The sequence below is a fragment of the Typopeltis vanoorti genome, chromosome 18 (assembly GCF_054136105.1).
Source record: "Typopeltis vanoorti isolate ZY-2024b chromosome 18, IOZ_Tvanoo_1.0, whole genome shotgun sequence".
In the NCBI taxonomy this organism is placed as follows: domain Eukaryota; kingdom Metazoa; phylum Arthropoda; class Arachnida; order Uropygi; family Thelyphonidae; genus Typopeltis; species Typopeltis vanoorti.
Window position 1 is genome coordinate 82665633 of NC_143566.1, and position 22057 is coordinate 82687689.

The 22057-nt window shown below is 36.3% G+C and overlaps 1 protein-coding gene across 1 annotated transcript in view; it reads right to left on the bottom strand.

Moving 5' to 3' along the window:
- Window positions 1-22057, bottom strand: part of l(3)72Dn (UTP4 small subunit processome component l(3)72Dn) — a 144918-nt gene that overhangs the window by 386 nt on the left and 122475 nt on the right. The window contains exon 11 of the mRNA XM_090408484.1: window positions 7885-7986. Coding sequence (XP_090264610.1) covers window positions 7885-7986 — 102 coding nt within the window. The remainder of the gene's footprint in view (window positions 1-7884; window positions 7987-22057) is intronic.

The window sequence follows — 22057 nt, forward strand, 5'->3', positions numbered from 1 at the left end:
GAAGTATGACTATGTGCCATGCTTTTTGCGATTTCTGCTCCACAAAAACTAATAATAAAATTGCAGACCTCAAAGAACAATGCTTTATAATGAACACATGAGTACATGCATAAGTTCTACATCCATCTGATAAAACTGCACAGAAAGCAAAAATCACTGAAATTTAAAACTGATAAAATAATGAACTACATTCAAGCATTTTTTGATTTTCCAAAGTTCAAAAGCAAATTGATATCTGTTGATGATAAACATTAGAGATATTTGTCAGTGAACAAAACAGATGCACAACTATCAGCAAGTTAGTTTTCAATTTGTAAATCCCATTTGAATCACCCCAAGGCATTTTTGATATAAGATCTGAATACTACAGATTACAGCAAAGGGTCTGCTTTGGCTATGTGAAAATTTCTGGCAAAAAACGTTCAACATTACTTACGTCATTCCCACCCACAAAAGGCTGCTGGCCTATAGCACATTAGTATTAGAACTATGGATGAATTAAGAGTTAGAAAATCCAGAAATTCTGTTGTAAAGACCAAACTTTTTCAAACAACCTCCAATAAGCAATTTAAATTCATCCACCACCTAAAATCATTTACAAAACATTCATGGCCATGGGAGGATTGGAATCCACAGTCTATTGGTTGCCCAAGTTGCAATTAGTACATAGCTTCTTGAAATTTGACACTTTTCAAAGATTCATTACATAGCAGACTATGCAGTTAAAAACAATACTGTGTATTATATGTCCAATCAAAATACATTTCTACAAATGATTTCAACATTGACATAAAGCAGGTAAATGCACTGTCCTGGGGTGGGGAAGGATCAGAAATGTAATCACACCTCATATAATATAATATAATAAGCACATCAAATATTATGCAGTTTCTGTTGTAATGTCTACTGACTAATACTGGACAAGAAATTAAGTATAAATTACTGACTTTTGAACATTATATAATTTTCAAATTGAATTTTCAATTATAATTTAATAATCACACTCAAGTGCTCCTATATATATATAAATGTTCTCTTCTTCCACGAGAGCATTTATATAATATATCCAGAATGAAAGCCAAGACATTTAGGTTTAAATTCATTTCATTCTAGAAATCACCAACAATTTTGTATGTTAAATTGTAGTAGAAAATCAGTCACTTCAGTTTGACTTGCAAAATCCAGAAAGAATCAAGACAATTTTCTAAATTCATACTATATACATATTACAAAATTTATATATGCCATACCATACCATACAATGAGCATTTTGTTGAACTCTTCTAGCTCAAAAAAAACTAAACAATTAGGTTAGAAACTTTCAGCAATTTAGTTTAAAAAAAATTAGCACTTAAATTACTGGTATTCTTTTGTGGAATCATGGTATTCATGTAGGAAAAACTGCACTGGAGGAAAACAACTCTTCATATCCCATAACTTGACTAAATGATCAGTGAATGGAGAGAGGAAGAATTTAATAGCAAGTAAGCTGCATAACTAATTGCCACTGTAGCCAAACCAATACATGAACACAAAAGCCATCAACTCACATACAGGTTGCTTTGTGTATATTCACTCACTCACTCACTCACACACACACACACACACACACACACACACACACACACACACACACACACACACACACACACACACACACACAGAGAGAGAGAGAGAGAGAGAGCATAATGTTATGCTCTTTCATTTCTATTCTCTCAACTTGATTTTTTTTTATTTTATTTTTCTTCTATTTTTAGATGTACGTTTATACTAACATATAGATGACAAAGTTGACATGTTGAACAGCGATAAAAATTGAAGCATACATATGCCACATGTTTCTTCTATTATATCATTAGTTTTTCATTACATTGATAAACAAGTTGGCTAACTTGGCTGAAAGTGTAACACTTTATTAATGCTAGCATTTTTGCTTGCACATGAATATTATGTCATCTAACAAATATCCATTTAGTTTATACATGAAAGCCAAACTATACCATGAGCTCACTAGAAAAGTTTGTCAACTTATCCTCCCCATCCCATACCCAAAGTTCTTCCTGTCTGCAGTGACACAATCACGTTCAACATACTTTTTCTTAGTACAGTATTTGCATACTTTTTCCAATGAGGGTAGAAAACCCTCAAAATAATTTGAACTTCATTTTTTATTTTAATGTATTTTTTGCAACCTTTCAAATGGTATCCATTGTAGATGCCTTCATCATTTCCAAAGATCAAACTCATTTTTGAAAGAAATGAATGTTGAATTAAATATTGGGACCCCCTCCCCCAATTTCATACTGATATGCACCTATTTCATATAAGCTGCACTGTTATGCGGGACAAAAAGAAACACCCTTGAGTTAATTTTGCTGGGCACTCAGAAAAGTACATATGACTTTGAAAGATATTTTATCATGGGATGCTATACTGGTGACAACTACATTATACTGGTAACGACTGTATCACCAAAGCCAAGAAATGCATAGGATTACTCAGGAAATGAACACCAAGGGAAACATTGAAGAATGGTAATGAAAATCCTGGCAAGGAAATAATCATGAATTCAAAGATTCTACAGAGGTTCAAGTTGGAAGAGGAACACTGAATAAAAGGCTTTGTGGTCTCCATTTCTATGGAAAATCAACTGCACATAAGCTAAGCCACACAACAGCATTAATAATAGTAATTAATAGTTACATGGTATAAAGAACATGATAATGGTCCATAGCATTGGATATCCATGATATAGAGCAGCAAATCATATTATACCGTCTTCAACTTAGATGGTGTGGGTGTATAAGATGTCTGGGGAATGCATTATTTCTGAGGGCATCATCCCAACCCTCAAGTGGTAGCAGAGGTGTAATGGTCTGGAGCTATTTCCCCTGGATGGAGAACAGATCCACAGTACTTACGGTATGGATATTAATGCTTTCTACATTATAGTGCTTTTATCAACCAGATGTTGAAATAATGATTTTCCAATCTTTCGACACAACAATGAATCATAGCTGTTTGTGAATGTCTCTAGGTGAGAGATGAATTTTATCACCCAGTGTGAGAAACCACCACCCTGCTTATTGGAATCCTGAAGCCTTTAGACAGTCTCTAGAATTGAGTTTGTAGATTATTTAACACTTAACCCATACACAGTATTAACATACTATAGGTTTGTAACCTTTTACTGGTTAGACTTAAAAAAAATACCATACTACAGGCTATTGTCACAGAGTTTGAGGAAAAATGCACTAGGTTGCATAAAGTCCGATCTTGATCCAAGTTTACTGCAGAAGAAAATACTTGTGGAATAAGCTGAAATGTCAAGTGCAAGAGTTCACATAGATATGGTAATATTATCAGCATTAGTAGGGATAAGGTATTTCCCAGACATCCTCTATACCCACACCATCTAAGTTGAAAAGGGTATAGTATGATTTGTTGCTCCATATAATGGATATCCAATGCTATGGATCATTCTTATGTTATATTTATGCCACATAGCCTGTTGATTGTTATTATTAATGCTGTTGATGTGTGGTTTAGCTTATTTGCAGTTGCTTTTCCATAGAAACAAAGACCATGAAGCCTTTTTTGTGAATGTCTCCGAGTGAAAGGTGAATTTCATCACCCAGCATGAGAAACCATCATCCTGTTCACTGGAGCACTGAATGCTTTATAGTCTCTGTTTGTATATATGTTTCTTTTCCTTATTATAACATATTAAGACTTTTACTTTTAACTCTTATTTTAATTTTCAAACTTCTCGGATTATATCTGTGTTTTCCTTCAAAGTTTTAACTTAAAATATTTTAAATTCTTCAATTCTATTAATATATAATGACATCATGATTCTCTTTTTTAACATCATGTTTTTGCCATGAGCTATGTATGTATGTAGTCTCTGTTTGTGAATGATGTGACACTCAACTTATGCACAGTATTAACATATTATAGGTTTATAACCTTTCGCTAGTGATACTTCAAAAAATACCATTCTGCAGGCTATTGCAGCAGAGTTTGAGGAAAAATGCGCTAGGTTGCATCAAGTCCAATCTCAATCCAAGTTTATTCCAAAAGAGAATATTTGTGGAATAAACTGAAATGTCAGGCAAGTGGCCAGACTAGTGAATCCAACAATAGTTCATAGACTGGTGGACATGTTGAAGATGAATGGTGCCAAAATACCGGATTCGTATCATCACTGGTGGAGACTGCACCTTTCATAGTGAAATGTACTTCACAAAGTTAGGGTGATCAACCCTTTATCCCTTAATTCTGTGTAATGCATTTTTAATAAACCCAAGTGTTAGCAAACAAGATTTGTGCATGCAGATACTTAGGAAAACCCAAGTTGCCAAGCTAAAAAAAAAAAAAAAAAAAAAAAAATTGCTATCTCCAAGACTGGTTAAATTTCACTATGTCTTGATAGGGCCAAATAAAGTTTCTTCCATCACAGACAGGAAATGAATTCGGATCTATTTCCTAAGTGATGTGTGTGGTGACACTACTTGCCTGTAGAAACACCCATGTGCAGATGCAGCATATAATTTCATACAGATAAATAATCAAATAGGCATGAAAAAAGTTCAAAAACATGATGGGGGAGAGAATTAATCTTGTTTGGTAATGTTACAAATAAAGCAACAAGCCATTTAATTGTATTCATTATTAAAAAAATTATGGAAACAAATGCCATGTTATAGTAAAACTTCAGTTTAATGTAAACCAAAATAATCACTCATCGTTTCGACCTTCATATCAAGGTCATCATCTGGAGTATACACATGCATAAAAAGAAAGAAGCTAGGTTATTACAATCTAAATGGTATGCTAAAGTCACAGTAATTTGGTCAGCCATTAAAAAAAAACTTATTACATCAAAGCAAGAGTCCTATTATTATTATCTATTTGGTTACAAATCATTAAAAAATATATTAAGCTACAGATTAAGATTGTAATGGTGTAAAATTTTATTTTATCTGATACTAATGTTACTTTTAATGCTACTTTTAAACCACTTATAAAATTAAAAAGCACATTCAACTCCTCCAAGGATTCCTCCCCCCCCCCAAGTCTACCCCAGTATACGAGGGCGGTTTGAAAAGTTCGGTGAATGGTCCAATATCTCAATGGCAACATGGGCCGGGTGTACTCCACGCTAGGTTGGATAGTCGTGCGAATGCACGACTATCCAACCTAGCGTGGAGTACACCCGGAGAAGTCCAGAGACATGTTGAGAAGTGCCACCTAGCGTGGAGTACACATGACCATCAGGATAAACCTGCTCCGGGCAGTCAAACATACTCAGTGAGAGAGGTAGGGTCACAGTGCAATGGAACAACGAGTGAACATCAAGTTCTGCTACAAATTGGGGAAAACGGTGACAGAGATGCATGAAATGTTGGTGCAAGTGTATGGGATGGAAGCCGTGAGCAGAAAATGTGTTTACGACTGGTTCAAATACTTTCGCAATGGGAAGGAAACAACTGAAGATGAGCCATGTTCGGGTCGGCCGTCGACAAGCAGAACCCCAGACATGATCGAGCGAGTGTGACAAATGCTGGCACAAGATTGGCGACTGTCTCTGTGGCAGAGGAATTGGGCATTAGTAAGCACTATCATCCACGAAGATTTGGGTAAGCGGAAAATCTGCTCCCAGTTTGTATCGCACAAGCTGACAGACGAACAGAAAGCAAAACGGATGGAAACCTCTGGAGATTTCATTACCTATGTGACCAGAATTCATCCTTTCTGCGAACCATTGTCACAGGAGATGAAACCTGGTGCTACCAGTTCAATCCGGAATCTAAGCGAAAATTGATGGAATGGCATTCAACGTCTTGCCCGCGACCCAAAACGAGTTGTCTGCAAAAGTCCAAGGTCAAGACAATGTTGATTGGACTTCCTTCTGTTTCCCTGCCTGAAGAGCGTCATGAAAGGCGCACGTTTTGCAGATGTGATGGCAATCCAAGAACGTGTGACAGCAGGTCTGCGATCGATTCCTAAAGAGGCCTTTGCTGACAGTTTCGAGAAGCTTTATGAACGTTGCCAAAAGTGTGTTGTGAAGTATGGCGATTGTTTTGAAGGCCAATAAAGGTAATTTGTTTGTATCTTCTGTTTTGTTTGTTTTCTGATGCCATTCGCCGAACTTTTTAGACGCACCTCGTATACCATATTCATTGCACCTGTAACTTACCTTATATTGGTGAAACTGGACACACAATTCCTATCCGTAAAAAAGAATACAAACGATACATTAAATATAACAATTTTGGTAAAGCAGGCCTATCAGATCGTGCTCTTAACACCCTACACCAAACTGATTGGAAAGGTACTCTTTTCAAAATCCTGGTATGAATGCAAATTTAAAGAAGCCTGTGAAATTTTGATCAACCATCCTAATCTTAACAATAATTTGGCCAAGTGGTTAGCGTATCAGCTCTCCAGCCAAAATGCTGCAGGTTTGAATCCCGTCATGGGCATGGATGTTTGTGATTGTGAAAATATTCATTGCACCTGTAACTTACCTTATATTGGTGAAACTGGACACACAATTCCTATCCGTAAAAAAGAATACAAACGATACATTAAATATAACAATTTTGGTAAAGCAGGCCTATCAGATCGTGCTCTTAACACCCTACACCAAACTGATTGGAAAGGTACTCTTTTCAAAATCCTGGTATGAATGCAAATTTAAAGAAGCCTGTGAAATTTTGATCAACCATCCTAATCTTAACAATAATTTGGCCAAGTGGTTAGCGTATCAGCTCTCCAGCCAAAATGCTGCAGGTTTGAATCCCGTCATGGGCATGGATGTTTGTGATTGTGAAAATATTCATTGCACCTGTAACTTACCTTATATTGGTGAAACTGGACACACAATTCCTATCCGTAAAAAAGAATACAAACGATACATTAAATATAACAATTTTGGTAAAGCAGGCCTATCAGATCGTGCTCTTAACACCCTACACCAAACTGATTGGAAAGGTACTCTTTTCAAAATCCTGGTATGAATGCAAATTTAAAGAAGCCTGTGAAATTTTGATCAACCATCCTAATCTTAACAATAATTTGGCCAAGTGGTTAGCGTATCAGCTCTCCAGCCAAAATGCTGCAGGTTTGAATCCCGTCATGGGCATGGATGTTTGTGATAGTGAAAATATTATGGTGGTAGATGCCATTTTGGTGTAGATGATGAAGGTAGTTGTGGTTGGTGGATGTGTGGAGATAGAGAGCTGTAGAGTTGGTACCCTCCCTCAATGAGTCTTTGGACTCCTTGGAGGTGTTATATAATAATAGTGGTGGCATAAAAATTCCAAGAATTTGAATAGCACACATTCAGCCCACTTAAGTTCTGCAAATTTTCCAGCAAACCTTTACTTTAGGACTAAGCAATAACTTCAGCTCTTAATGGCCACCATCTATGCTGTTTTGTTCTAATTTTATGCAAATAATTATGTGAGCATGTTGCTCTCTAGCTTAACATACCTCTTAATGATTTGTAACCAAATAGATAATAATAATAATAACAGGACTCTAGCTTTGATATAGAAAGGTATTTTTTTTTCACCAGACATCAGGAAAGTAATTTTAAAGATTGACCAAATTACTGAGACTTGAGCATATAATGTAGATTGTAACGTAGCTTGTTTCTTTGTATGGATGTGCATACTCCAGATGACGATGACCTTGATATGAAGGTCGAAATGTTCAGTGATTATTTTGGTTTATTTTAAACTGAAGTTTTACTATAACACAGTACTTGTTTCCATAATTTTTTAATAAAGAATGCTGATCATCATGTAAAAATGGAGGAAAGGTTATAAAATGCCTGTTAACAAATACTCAACAGAAATGAAATTTTAGATTTACCTTATATTTTTTGTATGTGTGCATCGTAAATGTCTCTTCTATGTTTCCTACTTTCACAGAAGCTTGTAAATCAGCCCTCTTTTTCTTCTTCTGTATTCCATTCTATTTAAACAAATTTGAATAAAATATAGAAAGCATAATTATTAGAGGTAATGTAGACAGCACTCATTCACAACACTGTTAGTAAACAGTTAATAAAATTACAGTGACTAGTATACGTACACTAAACATAACAAGTAATCCAAGACCCAAAAGTACATAAAGCAACAAAGCATTAATCATGTTAAAGAATAAGATTAAACTCATACTTGCATGAAAATATTTCGTTTCTCAGATTACTGTTTCCAGCCACCTGAGCTAACCCATGTGCACAATGAATCACTGAAATAATTCTCATCAGATGGAAATATTTATTTCCTGTTCCATCCTAAATTCTCTTCCCCTATTTTAGTCTTGGTTCTCCCACAGGTAAGGTGTGCCAAGGCTGTGCAAAGAAGAATCAGGCATACCGCAACTGGCTTGCATCCAAAACTCCATCTTCCCATACTGTCTGCAAGCCCAGAAAAGCTGCAAGAAAATTATCACCACATCGAATGGTGATAATTTTAAAGTCACTTATAAAGTCAAGACTATATAATAACACTATTATTATATAGTCTTGACTTGGGAGATTGTAAAACATTAGGAATATTATAGGACCTCCTTTCACTGTGATGACTGTAGCACTACTCCACCACTATTACTATTACACCTGGATGCTACTATTGCATCATTACCCATGGAAAAAGACAACCTCCTGAATTCCTACTTCTTCCATAGCTGATCATGGTAAATGTCCTCCAACCATTCCAAGTGCTCAACACCACACTTGACCTGTCAACCAGAAAGAGATAAGAAAAATTTTGCTTGAATTGGATATCAAAGTCTCCTGGCCCCGATGGCATTCCCCCAACTGTTCTAAAGGTCCATGCTTCAAAGATGACTCTCACTTTATGTTGCCTATTTACATTTTCTTAATCCACTGGTACCTATCCTCTGGAAACTACCCCACTAAAAACTATTCCTAAGAAAGGAAACAAATCTTTATCTTCAAACTACAGTACAATTTCTCTCACCTCAATTCTTTCTAAAATAATGGAAAGAACCATGAACACCCAACTCCTGTATTACCTTGAAGACTCTCTCATCTAATAAATGACTGACAGTATGGATTCTGTTACTGCCAATGAACAGGGGATCTACTAAATTATGTCACCTATCTCTGAAAAAATACTATGGTTTGGCGAGTCTCAATCCCCAATTACATAGCACAAAGAAATCTATGCAGTGTAGTATGCCATTGCCATTAGTCTGCGAAAGGAGAAAACAGAACTTCATGTTATGTCTAAAAAACAAGTATTTTTAGGTATGTACAATATAGATTAAAACTGAAGATGACTTGTTACAAAGTGGGAAATTCTGTACTTGATTAAATATAACTGTACTCTTGAGTAATCCAAGTGAAGATTATTCAGTTGAAGATTATCCATGCATGATTTTTTGCTTTAATATACACATTATAATTATACACAGAATATCTGGCTCATCAAGAGGTTCAACTTGGTTCCACTGCTTGGAATCAAGTCAAAGGACACTGTAGTGTGAGGAACAAACAGTCATGGCACCCTTCCTTAATAACACATAGGACTTCCTTTCACGATAGTGATCAATGAGAAATTTGGATCATTCTTCTTGTAGGCATGTAATGAGGTCCTGGACTGTTGTGGGACAGATGTCCCTTGACCTCACCTGACACTCCAGTTCATCCCACAGATGTTCAATAGGGTTGAGATCAGGGCTCTGTAGAGGCCAGTCAAGTGTGGTGTGATGTTCACATCCACAAACCACCACACAGTTACAGCAGCTTTACAGTGCATTGTCTTGCTGAAGGAGACAATAGTCAGTTCCATAGAAACCATAAGTAGGATGCATTGCATTGTTCAGAATATTCAGATACCTCTCAAAGTTCAATGTTTGTGGCACCACAAACAGAGGTCTGAGGCCAAACCATGAAAAACAGGACCGCACCATCACTCCCACCTCTGAATTTCATAGCTGGCATTATGCCTGATAAGAGATGTTCACTGGGCATTCACCTCACCTATCCATCTGCTCAGTTGACGATGTAGCATGATTAACACAAAAAGACAGCTTTCCAAGCATACCTCTATATACGTGCTCTTTGCATCACTGAACACGATGCTGCATGTTAGTTCAGGTAATGTGGGGCTTGCATATTGCAGTCCGACCATGGTAACCCATGCTGTGAGCCTTGGTTCTGAATGTTTTTGTGCAGATTTGCGTTTCAGTCGATGCTTACAATTCTGCATGCAACGTGTCGGCTGATGAATGACAGTTTTTACATATTATCTTTCATAGTACCCTACAGTCATGATTGGTGAGTATGGTGGGTTATCCACTGTAGATAGCACTTGCAGTTGACTCCCTGCACCTCCATCTCAGTATGCCATCACTGAATGTTGACCTGGGATGGCTGAATTTGTCAACAATTTGCCAAACAGATAGGTCTGCAACATGGCATCCTATCACAATGCCTCTTTCAAACTCGGTCAGTTCCTTCTGGTAGCTATTTGACCCAGACATAGTTGCACTGATGGGAGCATCATATTCCTACAATGGCTACAAACACATGAATATACATGATACAATGCAACTTGCCCACAGGAAATGTCTGTTGACTTCTTTCCAAGCAGTGTATGTTCCTGTGTGACTCATCATCAGAAAGAGCACATTGCTTAGGTCTGTGTCTAGATAAAGGAGTAGTCTGTATATTTCTTACATGATTATTTAGTGATGTAAATTTTCTGAGTGTACTGCCAAGGAAAATGTCTTGAAAAGAACCAAAAATTACAGATTACATGATTAAATAATGCATATGAATATATAGTAAGAGCCACTATTTAGAATAGCTTATATTTGTAAAACAATAATATAATAAAATTTAGATTATCTGGGTTTATCAATTATCAATGAATTGGATAACTGAAAGACACTATTCCCCCTCTCTCCAAGATAATCAGGAGCACACTTTATTTATTATCATCATCTAGATTAGCACAATTACATGGATGATGCCACATGCAATTTGGCAAAAGGGTTAAATTCTCACTGGTGACACAAGGAATGTTTTAGAATAAAAACTGTTTTCTTTTATTGCAAACAAACAAACTAGCCTGAGAAGATGCAGTGAAATCAGAAGACAAAACACTGGAATGTATAATGGGATTACAAATGGTGACATGAATCATAGGGTGTTGCCTGGATAAGACTTAAATGGACTGAAATAGCGCCTGATCTCAAAGGATTAGAGGCCGTAAATAGAATCTGAAACAGGTAGGTGCCCTGACCCAACTTGCAAAATAAAGCTCATAATATATATATATATATATATATTATATACAGCCTCCATAACTTAGTCGGTATAGACAAAGCCCTTTGGTCAGAAAGACCTGGGTTCGATTCTCTTGTCCATGACATAAGCAACTGGTCTCTTTAGACTAAAGGTGAGTTAGCCGGTCTCATAAGGAGATAGAGGGTTTTTTTATCCGGAAACTTGGGTTTTGTCCCTCAGAAGAGAAGCCCGCCCCATGAACACACATACATCTACAGACATAACACATTCCTGGAATAAGGATTAACCAACTTATTCCATAGGGTTATGGTTGCAAACGCCTACAAGAAGTGAGTCTACGGGTGAGCGCAAATCAGGATAGAGATATTATTTATATTTATTTCTATATCTATAGCTGCATGATGATAGTGGTGGTAGTAATTAATTATTGTTTATAAGGAAAGTGAAGATGTAGAATCATATCACCACGTGCCCACCACTGATGAAGTTACCTTTCCAGTACATTATTATGTACCTTCTCCTGACAAATCAAAGTCAAAATTAGAGATTAAAATAAAGAATTCTAACAAATTAATAATATATATTATACATTATAATTATTACACACGTTCATTGTTATCATTAGTATAGTTCACCCACCGATTAGAGATCCTTTGACACTTCTGCGCATCTCAGAAAAAGGAGAATCCATTCCGATAATAGGGTAATCAGTCTGTATTGTGGGATGAGTTGTTTATTATTACCGGTCGAAAAATTAACTTCTCTTTTATGATTATTGTAGTTAACTATGTTGCTTGTATAACAGTTGGAAAATTTTACCTATAAAGCACGTGATTTCGCGTGTTGGCGACCAATTCGGACGTCCTTTATTTCTTTCTCCCCTTCAGCATGAATCGACTATTCTTGGAAAGACGCGAAGCAGGGACCTACAAACAGTGGGCGAACTATATAATAATACTAATATTCTGAAATATTCTGACATAATATGCCATTGGATATCATCACATCCAAGTGTATAACTTTACACTTATTAGCACTGAACTAATAGCCATTATTGTCTGTCCACACTTCCAGCCTATTCAAATCATCCTATAAATTGTATGGTGACTCGTTATTAAGAGGAGTGATAGATGGGAGTTTAACTAAATCGTACTTACCGGGTGCGAAGTTTAAAGATGTAAGTGAGAGTATTAGAGTGCAAAAACAGAGGGTGAAAGAATTGATAGTTGTGGTGGGTACGAATGAATTGAAAGGAGATAAATTTTTTATGAGAGAGGACTTGAAAGTATTGTTAAAGGTAGTGAAAGAAAAGAGTGACAGAGTTAGGATGGTGAGTCTGTTGCCGCGGTATGACAGAGAGGAGTTTAGAAGGAGGGTCATAATCGCAAATGACTTTATGTGCAGGTCATGCAGATGGTGTGGTGCGGAATGAATTTGATGAGCGAAAGGATTTATACGAGATGGATGGCCTGTATTTGAATGCATTTGGTGTGCGGAGACTGGAAAAAGTGTTGCTGAATGAAGTGAAAATGGATGTGCAGAACCAGGGAGACTAGAACTACCAAGGAGGGGGGGGGGGTAGATATGTGGACATCAGTAGGACAGTTGAGTGTAAGAATGTATATAATGTACACGAGCCAGTACTAAGGAAAAGAAATCAGAATGGGATAGTTAAAATAATGCATCAAGATAGGGTGGGACAAAGGGACCTCTGCATTTCATGTATACTAATGCCAGGAGTATTAGGAACAAGAAGGAAGAATTTTTGGCCTTGATTGGCTCTTCCTGGCCACAGGTTATTGGTATTAGTGAAACATGGCTGACAGAAGATGATATAGTTAGTGGGATAGAATGTGTAGGTTATAGTGTGTTTAGGAGGGCCAGAGAGAATAAAATGGGGGAGGAGTGTTATTGATGACAGCTGATGAACTGCAGCCAAGGAGAATTGAAGTTGTATATCAGGATAGTGAAAAGAGCTCATTTGAGGGTATTTGGTGTGAGATTGAGACTGGCAGAACAAAATATACAGTTGGGTGTTGCTATAGACCAGATGATGGAATAGATGGTGGTGATAGGATGCATAAACAAATTGATGGAATGAGTGGAAGGAGGGTAATTATTATGGGGGATTTCAACTATGGTAACATTGATTGAAAGGAGGAGAGGACACATGTGAGGAAGGAAACGGATTTTATTCAATTATTAAGGGATAACTATCTGAGGCAGCATGCAATCGAAAATACTACGAATGTGAGAGTGCTTGACATGGTAATAGCATCTGAGAATCTGACTGTAATGAATATGACCATGTTGCCACCTACTGGCGAGAGTGATCATAAGGTCTTGACCTGGGAGGTGGCTAAAGGTGTGGAATTTTCGATTAAGACAGGGTATATGTGAAATTACCGTGCTGGCAAGTATGACAAGCTTAGGAGATTGCTTGGATCAGTGCCATGACATGTACAACTGCAAGGGCTGGATGTCGATAGAGCATGGGAAGTGGTCAAGGAGCATTTACAGGAGGTTATGGCTGATTGTATACCTAGGGTCCGAATAGTAAAACAAGTAGGAAATAAATGGATGAATAACACCATTAAGCTTGAGCTGCAAAAAAAGAAACAACCGTGGAGGGAATTTAAAGAAAGAGATAACCTGCAGGCACACGAACGGTATAAAGTGCAGGCTAGAAGGGTAACTAGTGTGGTAAAAAAGCAAAAGCAGATTATGAAAGGAAACTAGCTATGCAAGCTAAAGAGAATTCCAAACAGTTCTTTCAATATGCTGCAAGCAAAAAAAAAAAAAAAAAAACTGTACATGGCAAAATGATTTTAAGGAATGACGATGGGAAGGAGGTCACTGAATCAGTCGACATAGTGGAATTACTGAGTGAGCACTTTGCAAGAGTATATCATCCAAGTGGTGACATTGAAAAAATGAAGGAACCATTAGTTTATATGGGAATTGTGATGAATGAAGTGGAGGTGAATAGTCTATTACAGAACCTTAATGTGAATACATCTGTGGGATTGGATGGTATACCGGCACGGGTCTTACGTGAAGCGACTAAAGAATTATCAGTGCCCTTGACCATGTTGTTTAATCTGAGTCTCGGGTCTGGTTTAGTCCCGAAGGTGTGGAAAGAGAGGAAAATAGTTCCACTGCATAAAGGAGGATCCAAGACTGTTGCAAATTACCGACCGATCAGCATATCAGGAGTCGTTATCAAGGTCTTGGAGAAAGTAGTCAAGGGAAAAATACAGGAATGGATTGATGAAAATGAGATACTGTACAGGGGACAGCATGCCTTTGTGAAGGGTAGATCATGCCGCAGTAACTTGCTCAAATTTTATAACACAGTGACAGCTGAACTCGATAAGGGTAATGGGTTTACAGTGATACTGCTGGACCTGGCTAAGGCATTTGACAGGATACAATATGGAATTCTAATCCATAAACTACAACATATGGGAATGGATATAGGGTTGGTGAGATGGATAGGTGGGTGGTTGATGGAGAGATATCAGAGAGTAGTTTATTCAGGAGTAGAGTTCAAAAGACGGCCTGTGACTAGTGGTGTGCCGCAGGGTTCTGTTCTTGGACCACTGCTGTTTAATTTGTTCATTAACGATATAGGGAAGGATCTAAGAGGAACAGTTCATTTGTTTGCTGATGATGCAAAGTTGGGTAGGGCAATAGTGAATGCAGAAGATGTCAAAATCTTGCAGGACGACTTGGATAGATTGGAGTTCTGGGCTAAGGAGAATGGATGTCAATTTAATGTGACAAAATGTAAGGTTATGCATTTTGGGGTGAAAAGATTAGCAGCAGTATGCCACATTGGTGGAACTGTATTCCAGGAGATTGATGAGGCCAGGGACTTGGGAGTGCTCGTGGATAGAGAGATGAAGTTTAGGGGACACATTGCAAAAGTGGCTAAATCAGCTCATCGACTCACTTGGTTGTTGAAAAATACTTTAACGAGCAGAGACAAGCAAGTTATTGTACCTCTGTACCGAGCCTTGATAAGACCTCATCTCGACTACTGTGCCCAGATTTGGTCACCTAGATTTCTTCTTGATGGGAAGGAGGTGGAGAGGATCCAGAGGTGAGTGACCAAGATGATAGCAGGTCTGTGGAATGAACCTTATGAGAACAGGTTGAGGATTTGTGGGTTGCAAAAATTGGTTGATAGGCGGAGGAGGGGAGATATGATTGAGACATTCAAATTACTAAAGGGTTTCTATAGGATTAATTCAGAGGATATTTTTGAGATCAGGACTGGTGGTGGGAGAACTAGGGGACACCTATGGAATCTGGGAAAGAGTGTGGTTAGCAAGGGTGTTAGAGCTGGGTTCTTTACTTTTAGAGTGGTAAATGAGTGGAATAAGCGGCCAGAGTCTGTTGAGGGTGCTATGACGATGAGTGAGTTTAAGGCAAGGTATGATAGATACTGTGAGAATGTTGTATAGTTGTGCGGACATGATGTTAGGGCCTCCCTCGATGAGTCTAAGGACTCCCTGGAGTCGCCCGTAATAATAATAATAATAAATGCTGTATAATAAGATATCAAGAAATTATATACTTTCTTGGTTTAATCCTTTATCCAAGTGTAAGCAAAAATATGAATGAATTTGTTCCCATAATATTATGATCATGCTATTGGAATTAATTTTAAGATAAACAAATTTTATCTTTAAAATATAAAAAAATTTAATTAATATAATTAATCAAGAAGTTTATGATCTCATGTATAAAGAAACGTGAAAAAAAAATTTTTTTTTTCATGCATTTACAATGCATTCATGTTTAAATATAAAATTTTGAAAATGTCAATCTTGTTTGACATGATTGCCATTCTTTATGTAAGTTTGGTGAGAATGGCAGAATAGTTATAGTTATACAATTATAGAATAGTTAAGCTTTGCAACTTATATTGATGTGTCATGCATTCATTTCAGATTCACCCAACCTTTTTTCGTTTCAGTACATTATGGATTAAAATTATCTGGACTTAATGACAGTGATAAATACTTTTAAAAAAATTGGGAATTATTTTTTAAAGGCCATGCTTAGTTTCAAAAGCAGGGTTCCCAGATTATTTAATTCAGCAATACCTGCTGTAGGAGTTCACAACCTTTTGTTAGCAGGATCATTATAAAACAACAACAATAAATAAAGAAAATTATAATGCAATTCAAGGACACAAAATCAAACTATTAAATTGTGAAGTTATAACTTTCTTAAAAATCTGAAAATTGTTGGATAATAATTAAAACCAATGAATTTAAAAAAAATCATAAGAATAGCACATGTTCACTATTTAATATTCAGAATTTGAACTTTGTTGTATATTATATTATATTAATGACAGTTTCTGAATGAAAAGTATCTGAAGACAGATATAATTTCTGGAGTATTTTTGTAGCAACACCTTCAATAGCTAAGCAAGCCACATAGAAAATAATTAAAAAATTGTTGACTGTGCAAAGAATAAGAATTTACACATTCTAATGTCAGAAAGAGAAGAATAGGGTTCTTACAGACATCACACATATTTAGACAGGGGTCAGTGAGGGGGAAAAAAGAAGGATAGGAAAAGAGGAGCCACTAAGCTGCTGTACTTGCCTGTCAAATGGGATGATAAATGACAGCACATGAAGGATAGGGGAAAAAAAAAAAAAAAAAAAAACTGCTGGCAGCATGGAACTCTTATAAGTATTTTCAGGAAATGATGATTCTAGGTGGTGATCTTTGGCCTAATGACATTTATAAAATGGGTGACAATTTTGCATTTATACATCTGTCAATAGTTTTATTTTATTACCTGGCTACCAGTCTATTAAGCTCACATGTAGATTTTAGTTACTAATTAAAAATGCAGACTATCACCAGATTCATGTTACATGGTGTATAGTTAAAATTAGATTGGGCAGCACACAAAAAAAAGCACTAAGAAAATTACTGTTTTTGTATGTATATGTAAAACAGCATAAGCATTTCTTACACAATAAACCAAAATAATTGGAATTTATACAAATTGCAGTTTGTAAGGATTAATAATTCAATTTGTCCAAGTATTCAGGGTTATTATATGAATAACAAATCTAATTTGAAGGATGGGGGGGAGTATATGAATTTGTTGACTATAATTAAAAAAAAAAGAGATATTTAGTTACTTCTAGAAATAGCATGCTGGTACAGAAGTGTGTGTGTGTGTGTATATATATATATGGATAAACAATTGAAACATAACATACTATGATGCACAACTTTTCTTTAAAATGATTTTACAGTAGTTATTTATGTGAAAATAAACAGTGACACTTAAACAATCCTACATAAGAAGAGCCACATAGGATGGCCGCTGAAAATCTCAACTCTTCCTTTCCATTTTCAGCCTACTGAATCCATTCTCCTGACACTTATCTTAAGTTACAGAAATTATTTCTGATGAAATGAAGACCTTCATTCCTCATTAATGAATCAAAATTTCCACTCGCTACCAAAGTCACAGTTTAACAACAGGTGCTAAGGTAAAGTTTAAAAAATTTCAGCATAATACAAAGCCAGCCTCAGTTTATGCTGAAGCATACACCAAATGAAGAAAAAAAAAAGCCAACAAATACAAGGGTGGTCTGAAAAGTTCTCGGCCTCAACCATAGATGGCAACACTATTGGTAAGATTTTTTTTTTTTTTTTAACTTGGTACATCTGTCATAAGAATCCATGTGAAATTGCAAGTCATTCTATCAAGTCATTTTTTTTATACAGCTGTCTGAAGCAAAAATGTTGTCTGTATCCCTTGAAATGGATAAAATTGAGTATTGTGCTGTTATAAAATTCTTTGTGAAAGAAGATTAATGCCAAAAGAAATTCATTCAAAGTTCATAAAAGTTTATGGGCACTCTTCTCCTTTGTTTTCGACAATTGAGAAATGGGCTGCTGAGTTTAAACGTGGCCGTACCAGCCTTGAAGGTTATCCATATGAAGGACGTCCAAATAGTGTAGCAACACCAGAAATTCTTGATCAAGTGCACAATATGGTATTGGATGACCGGCGAGTCAAAGTGCGTGAAATTGCTGAGACTAAAGGTATTTCAAAAGAACGTGTAGGATATATTTTGTAAAGAATTGCAAATGAAAAAGCTTTGCGCAAGATGGTGTCGAGCTTGCTCACAGCAGATCAAACACACACTCGCATGAAAATCTATGAACAGTGCTTGGAGCATTTTAACAAGAATAAAACTGATTGTGTGCATCGATTTATTACTATGGATGAGAAGTGAATTCACCATTACACACCAGAATTCAAACAGTCAACAGAAGCCAGTTGTTCAGCAGCAAAGAAGACAAAGTCGGTTCTATCAGCAGTTCTATTGGTTCTATTCTTGGGATGCTAAAGGCATTTTGTTTATTAATTATCTTGAAGAGGATAAAACGATAACCAGGGAATATTATTCTGATCTTTTAACCAGACTAGATGAAAAAATTCATGAGAAAAGACCCAGTTTGCAGGAGAAAAAAAAAAATCATCTTTCATCAGGACAATGCACCTGACCACAAAAGTGTTTTGGCAATGGGAAAATTAAGGGAACTGCACTATGAATTGTTGGAAAATCCACCCTAATCTCCAGATTTGGCTCCCTCTGACTTCTATCTCTTGCCAAAACTAAAACTCTTCCTCGCTGGTCAGAGTTTTTCTTTGAATCAAGAAGCGATTGCAGCTGTAGAGGGATATTTTGCAGATCTTACTGAGAACCACTACAGTAGGGATGCACAGACAGTAGGGATGCACAGACCATGGCCCTCCGTTGATTTGCTGGTAGCCCGCCTCACCATGTATTATTTTAATTTTAACAAGTTACACGATAGGTAATTTTTAAAAATGGTACATGCGCAAAGCAAAGTAGCTGTGACGTCAAGATTGCCTATCTACTTACGATGATCGGTTAGTAATAATGTAACCAAATTTTATAATGCATCTATTTGTCATATGAGTATTTTGTTTTCGTAAGTGCAGTTGCCATAATTAATTATCACCCCCTAGGAAATGGTAAAAAATAAATTCTACCATGGATAAAGCAGGGCCAAGTAGGAAATGCAAAGTACAGGATGAAAAACGGCAGCTTCAGGATAGTTGGACCGAAAAATATGGTTTTGTGCAGTCATTTAATAATATTGTGTGCTTGATTTGAAAAAGTGCTGTAGGCCATACCAAAAGAATACAATATAAGGAGACACTATGAAAGTCTGCATTCTACATTTTCAAATCTACCCGAAGAACTACGTAAACAAAAAGATTTCATTTTTGAAACGAGAATCGACAGGTCAGCAAGTGATGTTTACAAAACCTATTCAAGATTCGGAAATCGCAACAGAAATAAGTTTTGAAATATCTCGCCTTATAGCAAAAAGGTGCCGACCATTTATAGATGGAGATTTCGTTAAAGAGTGCCTTGAGATAGCTGCTAAAAAATTTATCCTGAATCAGACATAAATGTTGAGAAAATTCAGTTAAACAGAATGATTGTACAAAGAAGAATTACTGCAATGTCGGAAAATGTAAAGGACCAATTAACATCTTATTCAAAGAAATTTGCCTATTTTTCATTAGCTATTGATGAATCAACTGACGTTAACTTCGACAGCCCAGTCGTTAATATTTGCACGTGGAATAACACAAGAGTTTGAGGTAAGTGAGGAGCTGATTGGAATGAGTTCATTGTTAGATCAAACAAAAGGTAATGACATGTTCACTGGGCTTTTGGAACAGTGTTCCAAAATTGATTTAGATCTGACAAAATTATCAGGTATCACAACTGATGGAGCTCCTTCCATGAGAGGAGCTAATTCTGGATTGGTAACATCATTGAAACAGCATTTGGGACGGCATGACAATGAGTTGATACAATTCCACTGTATAATCCGCCAGGGAGAGCTTGTGCCCTAAGAAACTTGGATTTGAACATATCATGAAAGTTGTGGTTACAACGATTAATTTTATAAAATCCCGTGGCCTTAATCACCAACAATTAAAAAGTTTCTTGAAGACATTGAAAGTGAATATGGTGACTTAATTTTTTACACAGAAGTGAGGTGGCTAAGTCGTGGACAAACACTGGAGCAGTTCCTAAATTTAATTGATGAAATTGAAATCTTCATGACTGAAAAAAAAACAAAAACGTCCCTGACATAAAAAATCTGGATTGGTTATGTGACTTAGCCTTTCTGGTTGACATTACTAATCACTTAAATACGTTAAATACGCAACTTCAGGGCAAAGATCAATTGGTTACTCAACTTTATGGCCACATTTTGTCTTTTCAGTGCAAGTTAAATCTATTTCAAATCCAACTGAAGTCAGGGAATTACATCCATTTTCCTAATTATAAGAAAGTTTCTGAAAAGTTCAATGTTAACTTCAAAACTGTGTATGTTGAAAAGATTGATAACTTGATATCAGCCTTCAAGGATCAGTTTTCTGATTTTAAAAAAGTAAAACCATTGCTAGATTTATTTAGCAATCCTTTTGCCATTTTGCCCAAAAATGCACCCAAATCAGCACAGCTTGAACTCATCGACATTCAAAACGATGAGAGCCTATGATATAAATTTAACGAAGGCAATTTATTAAACTTCTATTTGTGTCGATAAAAACAATTATAAATGGTCGCTAGATAATGCATTAAAATATGCAAGCCTCTTTGGCTCAACATATATTTGTGAACAAACTTTTTCAGTCATGAATATTAACAAATCAAAAAAATGGAACCGCTTGACTGATGAAAATTTAGAATCAATTTTGCAGTTGGCTACTACAAAACTCGAACCAAATATCAAAACAATTCAAATCAATGCAATGTCATGCATCAAGTTAAATTCACTTACTTTTCATTACCTTTTTTGAAACAATTATGATAGGTATAAATAAAATAAACAATATATGGTAGATAACTTTCAAGTTTTTTTTGGCGGCCCTGCCATAAGTAACAGTGGAACTATGCGGCCCTCAACCTTAACAAGTTTGTGCATCCCTGCACTACAGGGATGGGGTAATGGTGCTGGAGCATCACTATAATAAATGAATTAGTCTTAAAGGAGATTATGTTGAAAAATAAAAATAATTTTGAAATTATAAATTCGTTTTTTTCATTGTTAGCCCAAGAACTTTTCAGACCACCCTCATACATTACCCATAAATTAAAGATACATCAAAATAATTAAAGTTCTCTGCAAATATGATCATGCCATATTCAAGCTATTCCTCAGCTTGCTACCTTTATCCGTTCTCCTAAAGTTCAACTTCATCCTCTTGCTCATTCCTGAGCGTAAAACCCTCCTTGAGCCTGCAAGTTTAGGCTTATTTTGGACAGACAGAGATCAGTTACCATTCACCCTGAAGAACACAAAAATTATCCATAATCATATGTATGGTAAGTTGGCACTGACAGACCATGCTCTGGGCACTTCATTATAGGAGTAAATGGAAGAAGACATTGTTATTACTGAGAAGTCACCAAGGGTCTGAGAGACTATTTTTGGAATCAGTATCAGGTATGAAGCACTCCCCCCCCACCCCCTCAACCTCATTCATTTGCCAAAGATCTGGGAAACAGTTCTGAGACCAGGTAGTCAGACTTCTCCAAATTAACTTTATAGTTATCTGGCCCAACCATGTTAGGGATTTAGTCGTTTTGTTTCAGTTTCATTTGAATTGTTTTTTCCAATGATTTAGTTGAATGCTGATGATGTGTGGAAAAC